General features: G+C 42.3%; 2 protein-coding genes across 5 annotated transcripts; both read right to left on the reverse strand.

The window, feature by feature from the left end:
* Window positions 1-484: 484 nt before the first annotated feature.
* On the reverse strand, window positions 485-7576 carry LOC100833888 (formamidase). 3 transcript variants are annotated; one of them, XM_024459449.1, is made up of 9 exons: window positions 6103-7576; window positions 5840-5882; window positions 4678-4876; window positions 4334-4571; window positions 4065-4255; window positions 2797-3032; window positions 1925-2168; window positions 1727-1834; window positions 502-830 (listed from the first exon to the last, which is right to left on the reverse strand). In XM_024459449.1, the coding sequence occupies exons 1-9, from the start codon at window positions 7559-7561 to the stop codon at window positions 708-710; spliced, it is 2841 nt and encodes a 946-aa protein (XP_024315217.1). In that variant the 5' UTR covers window positions 7562-7576; the 3' UTR covers window positions 502-707. The 3 variants fall into 3 exon arrangements, with proteins under 3 accessions (XP_003569890.1, XP_010232382.1, XP_024315217.1); XM_003569842.4 differs by lacking the exons at window positions 5840-5882; window positions 6103-7576 and adding an exon at window positions 5039-5197 and having other exon boundaries at window positions 485-830; window positions 4678-4945; XM_010234080.3 differs by lacking the exons at window positions 5840-5882; window positions 6103-7576 and having other exon boundaries at window positions 485-830; window positions 4334-4545; window positions 4678-4870.
* Window positions 7577-9555: 1979 nt separating this feature from the next.
* On the reverse strand, window positions 9556-13300 carry LOC100832858 (deoxycytidylate deaminase). 2 transcript variants are annotated; one of them, XM_014898768.2, is made up of 9 exons: window positions 12980-13300; window positions 12813-12888; window positions 12128-12167; window positions 11816-11874; window positions 11571-11608; window positions 10852-10915; window positions 10708-10761; window positions 10076-10146; window positions 9556-9990 (listed from the first exon to the last, which is right to left on the reverse strand). In XM_014898768.2, exons 1-8 carry the CDS (start codon window positions 13198-13200, stop codon window positions 10078-10080), a joined length of 621 nt encoding a protein of 206 aa, XP_014754254.1. In that variant the 5' UTR covers window positions 13201-13300; the 3' UTR covers window positions 9556-9990; window positions 10076-10077. The 2 variants fall into 2 exon arrangements, with proteins under 2 accessions (XP_014754254.1, XP_003567146.1); XM_003567098.4 differs by having other exon boundaries at window positions 10076-10177; window positions 12980-13294.
* Window positions 13301-14338: the final 1038 nt, after the last annotated feature.

Here is a 14338-nt window from a genome sequence, read left to right on the forward strand (position 1 = left end):
TTGAAAGAAACGGTGACAGCATCACTGATTTAATATTGAACGGCTTTCTATATATACACTAGTATATCGTCTCATCCAGGAAGAAGTCGAGCAATAATCTTTACCCTTTAATGCTCTGATCCATAATAAGTGTATCAATAATAAGTGTATCAGACTTAAGTACAACTTTGATATGCCACCTAGACAAAAATCTGATGTGGCATCTTACTAAATAAAGAAAGAGAGTGGTATGGTATCTTAATCTAGATAAACTCTTAGCATTAAGACAAAAAAAATCATACTCTCTCCTTTCTATAGCATTTTTAGGTCCAAATTTGACCATCAATTAGACTAACAAAATGTGAATTATGTGTTATAAAAATTATACTACTAGATTCATATTGAAAAAAGTTTCCAACGATATAATTTTTATAATACATAATTCACATTTTGTTGGTCTAATTGATGGTCAAAGTAAAATCTTAAAATGCGTGCGTGCCTTATATTATGAAACGGAATGAGTAACTCCTATCTCACAAAACATAATAAATTATACCTTGTTTAGATACAACTCTAAGATACAACCCATTGGGAGGAAGTACATTTTAAGCAATCTGGATTGAGCATACATAGATGGTTCTGAATAGTACAGATGATCGTCGCAATCTGTATATACATAATTAGCAATCGTAAATATGATCACGCATATGAATTTCTAGATAATTGCACTATGGCGCCCTTGCATAACTTTGGTCTTGTGTTACAGGAAGGTGTCCATCATAGGTGCACCTCAGAACATCCGGAACTCTCCTCAATTTTGGTCCATGGCCTAGGCGTTTTGGCCTTATATCCTATCAAATGCATTGGAGTTTAAAATTAGTTTGCATAACTGAAAATGCCCCTACGAATGAAGGAGATATCTCATGACTCACGAAGTCTTGAGTGATGATTGCCCTTTATAACTCAGAGGCCTTACATATTATTATTTTTAATCCGGATAACAATGGCAGCCAGATTATGCGTGACTAAGATCACGCTTGGTCGATATGGTTAGCTCACATTTACAGAGAAAAACGACTAGAAATTGGCCAAGATTAATCATAAAGTAAGCTCTGTATGCATCGCTTCGCCCCTACTTGTGACTAATTTATGCAAGCTTCTGTAAATAATATTTACAGATTGTAAGTTGGTCCAATGCTAGTTTGAACTTAAGTTTAACTATCAAGAGAAATAATTGCATGGTCTACTGTTTTGAGTCCCTTCTAATACAGTTATACAGATTAGTCTATAAGAAAGAATTTTATGAGACAACACAAACCCCAAAGTGCAACCAGGCTTACTCTGACAATTCAATAAATGGAGAGAGTAATATGAGTACTCTGTAACATATATGCCCCCACAGCGCTCCTAAATCAGCAGTAGCCTGTTACTGATTAGACTCGCATTGCCAAGGAGTAACTGGGCACAAATCTACAATGCTTTCATGCTTTCAAAGAAATTAAACTATTAAGTGCATAAGTTAAACCTATAAGCATCTCTGTTTCCTCCAAACACAATGTAGCACCGAAATCTTAAGTTAGATCCAAGACCGGACCAAATGCTCGAATCACAACTTTTGTCGTTCTGTTTTTATTAAGGCATGCCAATTTAAGTACTCAACTGGTAAAATGTAAAAGGCACAGTCATAGATACAAGGCACATCATTTAAAAATACTAAAGGGCATTGTGTTGGGCTATAGCAGGAAACCTGGTCAAATATTGATGTAGGGATGGCAAGTGTCGCCACTGCATTAGGGGCGTCTACTATTCCAGATATCCTACCCTCACATGGACAGCATGATAGTAGAAGATATACCTGCATACAACCCAACAACATTAAGAACTTAAGATGACGTTCCTCTTACATGATACTTGCAGGGTGACAATTAATAACCCTGCTGCCTACCTGCTCCTTGGAGTACCCAAATCTGGAAAGGTATTCAATTGCATTAAGAATAGCACGCTTGTAGGCAACTGATGCATCAAGGAAATGCTGTTTCCCAGACTCATCTACGCTGATGCCCTCAAAGACTAACCATTCTGAGAAACGTGGCTCCACTGGACCTATCTCAAAGATAGGATTCACATGAAGTGGTGTCGGACCAACTGGAGTCAAGTATTCTTTCATCCCACCTCTTATGATCTCACACCTACACAAAATGCGATGGCGAAATTAGTGGAATTTCACATGCACAAGACGAGAAGCAAATCCACATGGACATGGACAGATTTTTTTCATCCAACTGAGAAATTAATTCAACATCTCCTGCAAAATTAATCAACTGAAAAATATAGTTTGTTAGGTAGGATATGAGTTGGTAGTGCGGTTACAAATAACTGATAATGCTCTGCACTGGTGGAGTGAGTCACTCTGATCCCAACACAGAAGCATCAGCCAAAACAAATTCACGAAGACATAATACATTAACTATCATGGCAGGCTATTGTGGGCCTTACAGAATAGTACTGCTTGACCCTATGAATTGACATTCTTTATGTTCTTATCTCCACCTGCTTCTCTGCGCATCTTAATCTGCCAAGTCTCAAGCAAACTGCTATCAAGATGCTTCCTGCTAGTCTGCTAGCCTAGTTTTTTTTGTAAAGGACGATGCAACCTTATAATCCGAAGTTCTCCTACATTGATGGATCTGGTCGGTCGGCTGTTTCGGTCCATTATTATAGTAAGAGGTCTAGTCCACAACTATGAGATACCAGACGCATATAAAAGTTATAATGTAACAAGTACTGAAAAGAGTAGACAAAAACAAAGGCAATTACTTTAGCTCAAGGAATCCACTCATTTCTATTGCTCCACAAAATGAGACTTCACCGTCACCTTGGGAGAAGTGCATATCACCAGTACTCAAATTTGCTCCATCAACAAATACTGGTAGATAAACTTTGGAACCTCTGCTTAGATTCTTTATGTCGCAGTTCCCCCCATTCTCTCTTCCGGGAATAGTTCTTGCTGCTTCATTCGCAATTTTTTGCCACTCAGCAGTCCCTTCTTGAACCTGCAATTGCATTCATTGCCTACATAGCTTTTTAACCATATACAATGTAAACAAAGTAGTGATGAACATTGAGGCTTGCAGTTGTTCAGAATGCTAATTCTACAAATCTAACTAGTGAATCTGTTTTTTTTTCCTGTCTAGCAATTTGCATCCTCTGGAATATATTGTGTCGAACTGTCGATCCTATCTGCATTTCAGCTACGTGGAAGCTTACAGTGCCTCAAAAAAATATTTTTCTTCTGGGTCATGGCTAGTAATAGGCTATTAGTGTTATCAGTAAAAGGCATCAGGTTGGACATCAGTTGTTTACTTTGCTCTGACCCTGAAACTATTCGCCACCTGTTCTTTGACTGTGTGGTGGCTTGACAGATTTAGTGTGCTATCGCTGTAATATTGAACCAGAAATCATTTAATTTAGCTGGGCTATTTTATGGAGTTTATGGAAGATAGGGAACCATATGTTTTTTCAGGGTTGCAACTGGAGGAGCATGGTTCATGGATGGAGTCTAGAGAAGAATTCTCGAGCCGGCGCAGCAATGGAAGATTCTATGCAAGGATACGCAATGTCAGCTGATAGATTGCTGATTTTGCTGGTGGAGAAGAAGCAAGGCAAACTAATGGCGAACAACTGGAGGGATTGAGCGTTGTGTTGATGATTATTCAGGTTCACCTGACAAAGTTTACCATTGTGTAGCTATGCACTGTAGACATATCTGTTCACCGTTCGACAAACGTGAGCTTGCTTCTTACGGTTTTTTCAGTGGTGTTTGCGCACACCTTAAGTTCCATCCTAATGAAGTGCAGATAAATCAGGCCGTGCCTGAGGTCCTTCACACAAGGGAGACTGGGGACAGCCGCTGTTTTTCTAACACAAATACCTTTGATCTCCTATATTAATATCTGCATGTAAAGGTAACACTGTTGCACTAGAATTCTGGGCGACATATGACAATTAATTATAAGAACTGCAAACGATGGTCCATTTAATTATTAGGGCTAAAATGAAAACTTTAATCAGGCAGCAGGTCATACCTTTCCAAGTAAGCAGTTCTCAGGGGTTGGTAAGTTAGCAAGGGGCCTCTGGTGTAGGACTTCACACAGTTTCAGAGACTCGTGACCTGTCTCGGTCAATTGCCTTTCCCTTTCATTCCATATATTAAGCAGCTCGGCCGAGGGTGCAGTTCCCACTATACCAGGATGAGTTAATCCTGGAAACCGAACACCTGATATGCACAAAGTGGAACTATTAAAGGATCTAGAGTGGAAGTGCTTCAGTCACAATAATAGCAAGAAACTTTTACCTGGTATCTGAGGGGAGTATGCATAAATTCCTTCAAAGTACCAAATCGCTTTTCTTGCACTTGGAAAGTGGTCGGTTAAGAATCCGCCTCCGTTCTCCCTTTCAAATATTGCAGTGTAACCCCACTCATCACCAGGAAGAGGACCAAGGTTGCAAATCTCTACAGCTAGAAGATCACCAGGTGAAGCTGGAATCCCTTCAGCGTCAATTACTCTGAAGGGGCCACTAAGATAATGAGTCTGTGGAAAATATATATTCAGTTTGGGACAAGTCCTATTTTTAATGACAATACTATAATAAACAAAACATCAATAGCACATCTCCCATAAGAATAATTATACTTACAATTGTAAGATCCAGAAATTTGATATCATCTGCAGAGTTATCATCACTAACCCGTCCTCCAGTCCAATCTACCATCTCAACACGGAATAACTCCCCTTCAGTCACATCAGCAACAGGAGGGATATCTGGATGCCAGCGGTTATGGAGGTGAACCTTTTGCTCCCATGGCTTCTTCTTCACATCTATGGGCACTACAAGTCTGGGGGTCAGAGGAGCCATGTTTTGTGATGTACCTTCTGAGCTTCATCCTTTTGTAAGCTCCATGCATCTTCATAATAGCAACATGTCAACTTCGATGAGTCACACTGAAAGAGAAACCAGGAGACAGAAAAATCCAAGGAAGACCGAGTTTTAAACGTACATCCACTTGGAAAGCACATCAGGAATGAGCGGTGGATCCACCAGCTAAACTGTCTCCAAGAATTAAATACATCTTCCACTAGCAGAGATATCATACGCTCAGAACTGATTACTAACTAATAACTGGGTCACCATCGAGTAATACTTTTCCTGCTGGTCCCTCAAATCTCTATAGGCCATCCAGAGCTAAGAAGGTGAGATATTTTCTGATCAAGAGTGGTACCAATCAACTTCAGTTGTCTTATTCATTTGAATTTTTCACAGGCTGCGTCATGCATGACTTATGCTACTAAGCATGCGGATACTTAGCTTTTATCGCAACATTCAAATAATCTGAAAATGCATCCCAACAGAAATTGAACACACTCCTAATATTAGGAACAGATTAATTATGTTTCCTTCTGCACCAAATCTGCAATCGACTAGTATTCAGTTAGAATCGATTCTTTGTTCCAAGAAGCAAAATCTGTAACTAACAACGGCAGTAAGTTACATCAATGCTCTTCCTTGCCAAATAGTGATGAACAGCTTTGAATCACTTTATATTATAATGGAGTCAAGGGTGTAATACATTATATTTAGTATTTACACATGACAAACAGAAATCAATTGCATAATTCAGATTATTTTTCTAATCTCTTTTGTGTAAAGACCTTAACCTGCAGGTGTATTTCCGACAAAGCTGCTTCCCCCAAATAGGAGTTAAAGACTCATCTGCCTTCCCCAAATAACATTTCACTGACGACTATATTGACATTATTAGCAGTAAGCCAGTAACTACAATGCTGCAGTATTTACAAACCTTTTCACATCGAACAAAGCATGTGTGCCCAAAGCAGTCCAGTCTCTTTGCCATCAATCCAATGAGTTAGGAACCCCCAGCGGCATATTTCTGGAACTCATGCTACCAATGTGCATGATCGTAAGGTCTTAACATCCAAGCTCAAAGGGAAAACAAGGACCTGCTCCTCTACATGATACACATCGATTCACCCTCCAATTGTCTTCAATCCTCACAAAACAAATTGTATCCATCGGCAACATCATTCTTTGGCCTGTGTTAGCGCACAAAAGATCCTTGTATCGGCAGCATCTGCTTCATGCTGCCAAATTTCGGTGATAGCAGCCTGTCTCCTAATATCCTTACGCTCCAGCCTGCATCCTTCCTCAATCCATTCTTCTTCATCCAGAGCAAGACCTCCTCAGCCTCCTGCCACCTCCCTGTCTCAGCATATAAATTTGATAACAACACATAATGTGAAGCATTTTCAGGCTCCAACTCCACCAACCTTGTCAGTACATGCTCACTCAAGGATGAGTCACCATGAGCTTTGCAACCCCGCAACAGTAGACCCCAGATGACTGCGCTTGGCTGTGATGGCATCGTCTGAACAACCGTAAAGGCATCATCCAGGTGTCCAGAGCGACTAAGAAGATCAACCAGGCATCCAAAGTGCTTAACTCCAGGTTGAAACCCATACTCTCCTTGTGCGATCAGGTTAAATATTTTCCTCCCGGTGTCAACAAACCCAGCATGGGCACACGCACAAAGAGCACAAATAAGCGTCACTGCATCTGGCTGGACACCATCAGCCTCCATCCTATAGAACCACTGCAATGCCCTTGTGCTATCCTGTGCAAGAACAAGTGCTCCAATGATAGCATTCCAAGTATAGACATTCCTCTCGACCATTTCGGTGAACAGGCGTGCCGCCTCCGCAACGTGTCCACACTTCCCATACATGTCTACGAGTGCAGTGCCTAATACAACATCCAGATCCCATCCCTGCTTCTCCACATACTCATGGATCCAAGTGCCAGATTCAATCGCGCCATGGGCCCCACATGCGCCAAGCGCCGCGACCATGGTGACACGGTTGGGGGCAACAGAAGCAGCCAGCATCCGTCGGAATGTGGCCAGGGCTTGAAAGCTGCGGCCGCGATTCTTGTATGAGGTGATCACTGTGGTCCATGCGACCACGTCCGGAAGGGCCATTTCATCGAACAGTTGCTCGGCGTGGGCCACGTCTGGGTCGCAGGCAGCGTACCGTGCGAGGAGGGCGTTGCGAACGTGGAGGTCGCGCGCGAAGCCCGACTTGGTGACTTGAGAATGCACGGCTCTCAGGTCGCAGAGGGAGGACAGGGAGGTGAGTAGGAGCGGGAAGGTATAGCGGTTGGGGCGGACGCCGAGGCAGAGGAAACGGCGGAAGAGCGGAAGCGGAGAAGAGCCGGAGGCGGGGTGGAGAGAGCGGAGGATGGAGTTGAAGACGAATACGTGGGGGCGGGAGAGGGAGGCGAAGAGAGAGAGCGCGGGGTCAAGGTGCCGGAGGCGGCCGCAGGCGAGGAAGAAGGCGGAGACGACGGCGGTGGAGCGTAGGAGGGCGGGCTCGCGGAGGATGGCGCCGCGAAGGGGCGCGAGCGCGGCTACGGAGGTGCAGGTGTTGATCGCGTGCAGCGTGCGCGTGACGGCGGGAGGTTGCGTGGCCGAGGACGGGCGAAGCGGCGGCGGGAGGCGGGCGGTCATAACGGCGGGGGTGCGTCGTTTCTTCTTGGCAAGTCTGAACTCTGAAGTCCCTGGCCTTGTGGTCACCACCGTATCTGGTTTTCTGTACGAGTACTGTATCTTTATGGCTTATTCAGTTCGCAGGAAACAGAAGAATAGGAAAAATGGAGGTTTGGAATGTCACGCATATTGCAATCCATGGAATTTTAAAATGAGGTCTCTTAGAAATTAGGTCAGTTTGGACATATTTTTTCCGAATATAGCATGTCCATTCTTACGAAACGAATGCTACATAGCATATGCAATTTGTGCATTTTGCCGCACGAGGATGTCACGTTTCATCGTACTGTGCCAGTGACATGTTCAAACCCATGCATACGAATTTGAGGCCCCTTCGCTAAATCCAACATGAGGCCCTAAAATTCGGATGCAGTCATACACGAGAACACACTCCCTCCGATGTATAAAAAATATCGTCCATTTTATATTAAGTTACTAATATAAAATTTGTACTAAGTGGGTGTCATGTTTTATGAATCGGAGGCAGCATGTTTCAAACAGTTCCAAAACAAATGATTCAATTTTGACTTTTTGTTGTTTTGCTTTTTCCGTGGCGAACTCTGACTGTGGTTGACGAAGCGAAACAAAGGATGTGATAGGTGAGATTGATACGTACTGCAGGATACCAGGCTGTTTTGTTTTTTCTCTCAGCTGGGTCGACAACAATCAGCGATAACTACTGCGTTGGGCTTTTTTTTTTCATTTCCTCTCCCTGGCTCACCTTTTGCTTTCTGTTTAGTGGTAATTAAGTATGGGGTCATATCCTATGAATCCCACTGCCCTCGTGTATCCCTGCATCCGTCTGTCTCTAGCCATCCGATTCAAATCCCTCCACCTGTAATGCAGCCACGATGTTTTTGCCAAAACACGCCCGCTGCCGATCAAAATCAGCCTTGCAATTTTGCTAACACACCCTGAATCCAATCGCTCCCCTCCCCAATCCCTCAACTATGGCTTGCTGCAAACAAAAATCTTCTGATCCCCAAATCAACTCTGGCATCTTGTGGCGGGATCCTGGTACACATGCCGTCGGCGAGTCGGTCGGCAACGACGATGACTACTGCACCACTGCGCCAAAGAGCCGGTTTACGCGGCCGGGGCAGACCATCGTCTAGGGTACGGCCGGTGAGCACATCCCAGTGGCTGCAGTTGGCCATGGCAGTGATCATGTCTTGCGACGGCAGCCGTCAACTATTCTGGCGACACAGAGTACCGCGTGGACGGCGACCACACCCCAGAAGCAGAGACCCACGGAGAACTGTTTCACCATTCTAGGCAGCAACGACCCATACCTCCTCAAATCGATTAGAAATTGGTTCACATGCAAAGGGGTCACGAGTAATTTATACATGTATTGTACTAATCCATGCCTCTTCAAATTGATTAGAAATTGGTTCAGTCGTAGTGGCGCCGTATGCCTAAGTGCCTGACTTGATTGCTCGCCCTGCTGCCTGCAACAACCGGACGATGAGTTGAGGCCGTGTCGCCGGGCCATGGAAACAAGCTCTTGATCTCGCCGTCGAAAAGAAAGGAGAGTTAGCACAGCTGCCCTTTGGTTGCTGCTCACTGGCCCATGAACCACGCCTTGAATACAACAAAGCACGTTCCTGGCATGCTCATTGTATAAGCCAGCAGTTTTACACCCTAGATAATGTAGGTTCTTCATATATGTTCTGCCCAAAAAACACTAAAGAACAACATTTCACTATGCTTCAACATCCTTTTCCTTTTCAAAGCCACAATCCTGTTGGCTAACTCTGTTTGCCTGCAATCAGATATTGCACAATCGAAGACATAAATTTTGCCTTTTACTTCTACTGTTCTAGCAACCCTAACTACACAAACGTAACAGTTTCAACTCAATAACCTATATGGGGCCCTTTAAGTTTATTAAGAAGTAAACAGAAACAATAACCAAATAAAACATTTGTAAATAGAGATACAATGTTCAAGGATGATCACAAAAATATTATCCTAGTGGTAATCATGAGCCAAATTCTTATACAAATCCACGTCACTTATTTTGGGACGGAGGGAGTAGATATGAAGTGAACAATCTTTCCATTAATTAGTTCTGGCTATAGAAGATCTTGTAACAGGATGCACATGTTAAGAACTCATGCACTCTAGGACCTAGTAGTTCAAGGGATTACAACTCTACAACAGCTGACCCACATGACAGCCTTTGACAACATATACCTTATAAAACAATCTAAAAAAAGGAAAAGAGAAGAACTTAACACACAACATCAGCCAGATATAGTTCCTTTTGAATTGTCTAAATGTAAGCAGTTCTTTCACTAGAACGGCTTTTTTTGTCACTAGAACGGCTTCTTTGGCTCCTGAAACTTGATTGGTATTTGTGTCATTTGCGGCTGATGCCTCCTGACCTGTGGATGATGCAACATGCAAGAATGTAACTCATGCCATGTCAATACCCGGTGCTTATATTCAAATTGATCAGGACGTGAGTACCTTCACACCAGCCATTGATAATAACTTGTGAGAAGCGACATACACATGATCTGAGTTGTCAATCCTTTTCTCTACAAAATAGATGACTTCAGATACACCTGACTGTAAAAAGATCAGCACAATGATTAGAATTGAGTTGCTGGTTCTCCAAACTATATGAGCACATGTAGAAGTTCCTTCCACATTGTTTTTATAGGTTTAAGGGAGAATGGCAAATAAGTGAAAGCTGCAAGCGAAAGGTACAACCAGTAGTTCCACTTCCACAGTTCAAAGTTTGCATGGTAATAATTTCATGTAATTCTCAAAAGAATACTTCATGTAGGTTTAAGGGAGCAGTGAATACATGGGAATTACTGAGTCAAAGATCAAACCAGTAAATCACTGAGAAATGCAGTGTGTTTGCACAAATTAAGGTAACACATTTAAAATTGAAAAGCTTGCAGAGAATCATAATGCTTCAATAAGTGCGAAAATATTTTACGCTGGTATTATGGTTAGAAATATCAAGAAATATTTAGCAAAGAAAATGTGATATTTGAACGTGTTTAATTAACGAATGGGTGTGATTCTAGCTCCAGCTGGCAAAAGCCATGGTAATTTTTGAACGATCATGATCCATTGTAGGGACTAACCTGGATGATGATCTTAGCACACTCATTGCAGGGGAACATGGTGACATATAATTTCTGCAGAAAAAGGGAAACGATAAGACTCCTAAAGACCATTGAGTGAACTACTGACGTACATAATAGTGTAAGACAATGTAAGAACCAAACCTGTCCAGCTGCTGAAGCATGGTTTGTATTTAAAATAGCGTTCACTTCGGCATGAACAACATAGCTGCCAAGAGTAAAAGATGATTCTGGTGGTTAGAATTGAACATCTGGCCTGCTGTAAGATTTTTTTGTGGGCGGTAATGTATCATACCGCAGCATTTAGCAAATGCATAGAGATATAGGTACCTCATAATTTCATAAGCAATGTTGAACTGATCACGCACAAAATTTACGCAATGGAACTCTTACTTTTTGTAACTCAGGCAATGAAACTTAGGTTTCTCAACAAAAAAAGTGGATCTTGGACACCAAACTGATGCTTTAATGAAGTGGGAAATTATGCAGGGTTAACGACGTGGCAAGCCAGATAACCAAGCATGGTAATTAGTTGCTTACCAGCACTGCAGCCAAATAGGTACTACGAGATCAACAATTGGCTACAGGAAGCAAAGGAACTTGAGATTCTCTTCACAATATAATACAAACCAAAAAAAAGTTACCATGTGCAACATGAAGCTGGCAATTTCGATTTTGAGAAGGAAACAATTTATTTTTCACGAAGAAATTTGTTCAAGCTGCAACTCTTTTCTGCTTTTCAGATATGCTTACCATTTTCCACTCATTTCATAAGCTTTACTTCGTATGATTAACTTTTACTCTCTCAGTTATGGCCTAAAACATAAAGCAACAACCATTTGACTGAAGATAATCACACTTACGGGTATTTAGTCTCCAATGGATCCCCTCTTGCAGATTTCTGCAGTAGAAAAATACAAAAGAGAGAGATATGAAGAAACTGTCAAATTCTAGGGAACGTGCAAATAGTATTTAACTAAATACAAAATGCACATCCTGCAGGAAACTCAACTTTGCACTCGCATTACTGTAGCTAATTCACTAGTTCATATTACTGAAGGACACCCAATTTTCAGTACTTCTAACTAAAGCTTCAAAGGAAAACTACCTTTGCCCATGGAAGCTTATCATCAGAACAACCTCTGGGGAATCCATTGTAGCCAATTCCTGGTTGTAAAACAGTTGAGTTATACTATCAAAAGATACATTATGACACTTGGAATACCAAAATAATCCTGGTACTTCGCTTATCACTACCGTAGCCATCAATTAAAATGTTTTTTTTGGATAAATCAAGCTGCATATCATAAACAGCCATAGGCTCCAATAGTCACATTCATAATAGATACCTTGAAATGTGGAAGTTCAGTATAATACAAAAGGAATAGCTGAATCAGGTATTCTTGAGTTTCACCCTCACCTAGGATAATGCCCTCTTGGCTAACCAAGCATGCTCCAACCTGCATAAAATGGATTTTAGGTAGAAAAACATAAATTTTCACTAACAAAACTGCCAAAGTAAGGAATTGTTAAGATAATTTTTATCTCGTTGAATAAATAGATGCCAAAACAAACTTCTCATTCCTCTTTCATTTGTAAGTCTATCAAGCACAAAACAGCACAGAGAGAATCTATAAACAAAGTTGGAGAGTGAATAAACAATCTGCTTTTTTCAGTACCATCAATGAAACTGCCACAGAGGCACAGATCCCTGATATTTGCTGCTTGTGTGAAAAGCTTTTAAGAACTCTAGCAGTTTAATTTGAAAAGAGTGATCAAATTAGTCAATATTCGTTACAATTGGTAAAGACAGTTCGGCTACCACATTCTCATATGAGAATCAGCATGTGCTGTATATCAGCCTACGAGACGCCAAAAAAAGTACTGTACTCCTAACATCCTTGTTCTACACCATACGTGGGTTGCTTTTCTGGTTGTGTGTTGATGACACATATAAGCATTGACCATAACAAAATATAACCTTCAAGCTGCTCCTACACATTACCAGTTTCCGTTCAGGCATTTCTTCGAACATGAAGAACGCAAACAGATATTTAGACTTCCGTGTGAATGTTTTGACAGGCATCAAAAGAGATGTACTTCACCTGCCGGTTAGGATCCTTGGACCGCTCGGCCGAAAGGAATGCAATCGCCATGAAGTAGTCGTCCCATGAGATGAACCTGCAACACCAAACAACACAAATTCTCACCCAGGCTTAAAAGGAGCGGTAGCCAGGCTACATAGTGAAAGAGGGTCGGACGATGCACTAACCCTTCCCTCTTAGTTGCTTTGAAGGGGTCCTGCACTGGTGGGCGCCCGGTGGCGGAGCCGTTTACGGCGAGTGGCTCGGCGCACGGCGGTTGCGGGGCCGGGTTCTGGGGCTTAGCATTGGTGGCCGTGTAGGACGACAGGAAGCGCAGCGCGGCCGCAGCAGCTACGGCGCCCGCGGCAGCCGAAACAGACGCTATGGCGAGATCCCTCGTCGAGGCCATCGCGCTAGTGTGTACTGCGGTGCGGCGGCGCCGCTGGTTAGATCCGGAGGTCGCTGCCTACTAAACGCGGGAAATTTTGGGGGCGCGTTTTGCTTCCTTGCCCTTTCCCGCGCGTGCTAGCAGAACCGGAATCGTCGGCAATTGGGCCTTGCTGGGCCAGATTCGATATTTTGTTTCGTCGGCCTAGTCCTTCTTCGCTTCGCTTCTGAGATTTGTGGCTGCTTTTGCTAACTAGGTGGATTATGATAATCTAACTTTTTCGACCAACTTTGACTATTTTCCGGTTTTTGTTTAACTAAACATTTTTTCTGATTTTGTGTGTATTTTTTTAAGGAGGTTATAAAATAAGTCCAGCACAGCAAAATTCAGCAATGCAACTTGCCTAGAAAAAATGTTGATTCGGTTTCTAAAAAGAATAAAAAGAAAATGTTGTTTCAAAAAGATGGAAAGTTAAACGTGCGAATACTAACCGGGGACACATATTTTTATTAACAATCAGTTTTGATAGCAAAAGATTATAAAATTGTATGGAGTACCTCAAAAGTATGCCAAACACAATTGAACTAAATTCGGCCATGATATGTGGAATCATATTTGCAATCACTTGAGACATATTTCTCAATCGACGCTCAAAGAACTTTGGATTCATGTGTGCTTCGTGTGCATATTAAACTTTTTTCTATCTTTTTTTTTCTTCGGTTGTTTGGAACATGTCTAAACACTGAAAAAATTGTGGTCCTGATGACACTTATGGAAGGGGTGTGCGCTTGCCATGGCCCCTCATTTTAAGCGTTGCTAGTTGCGAAACCACCTCTTACCTCAGTGCTCATTTCTCGGTGACAATTATTGCTAGCAGAATATTTCTTTGACATGTTTAGTTTTCGTGCTGAGATCCATCGAGTTCGAAGTTTGCATCAAATCCAGTATTTTCAAAACATCCGTCATGCTAGTTGTACGCATGACTTAGCTATACTTTTTCACGGCTGGCAAAGGAAGCTACGTAGACACCATTAAAAGTGCGTTATTGGTGACACTTATTGTAAGGGGTGCACGCGCATGTCGTGCCCCCCACCTTAGGCGTTGCTAGTTGTGAAACCACCTTTGACCTCGGCGCTCATTTCTTTGCGACGGTTATTGT

The sequence above is a fragment of the Brachypodium distachyon genome, chromosome 2, assembly GCF_000005505.3.
Source record: "Brachypodium distachyon strain Bd21 chromosome 2, Brachypodium_distachyon_v3.0, whole genome shotgun sequence".
Classification (NCBI taxonomy): Eukaryota; Viridiplantae; Streptophyta; class Magnoliopsida; order Poales; family Poaceae; genus Brachypodium; species Brachypodium distachyon.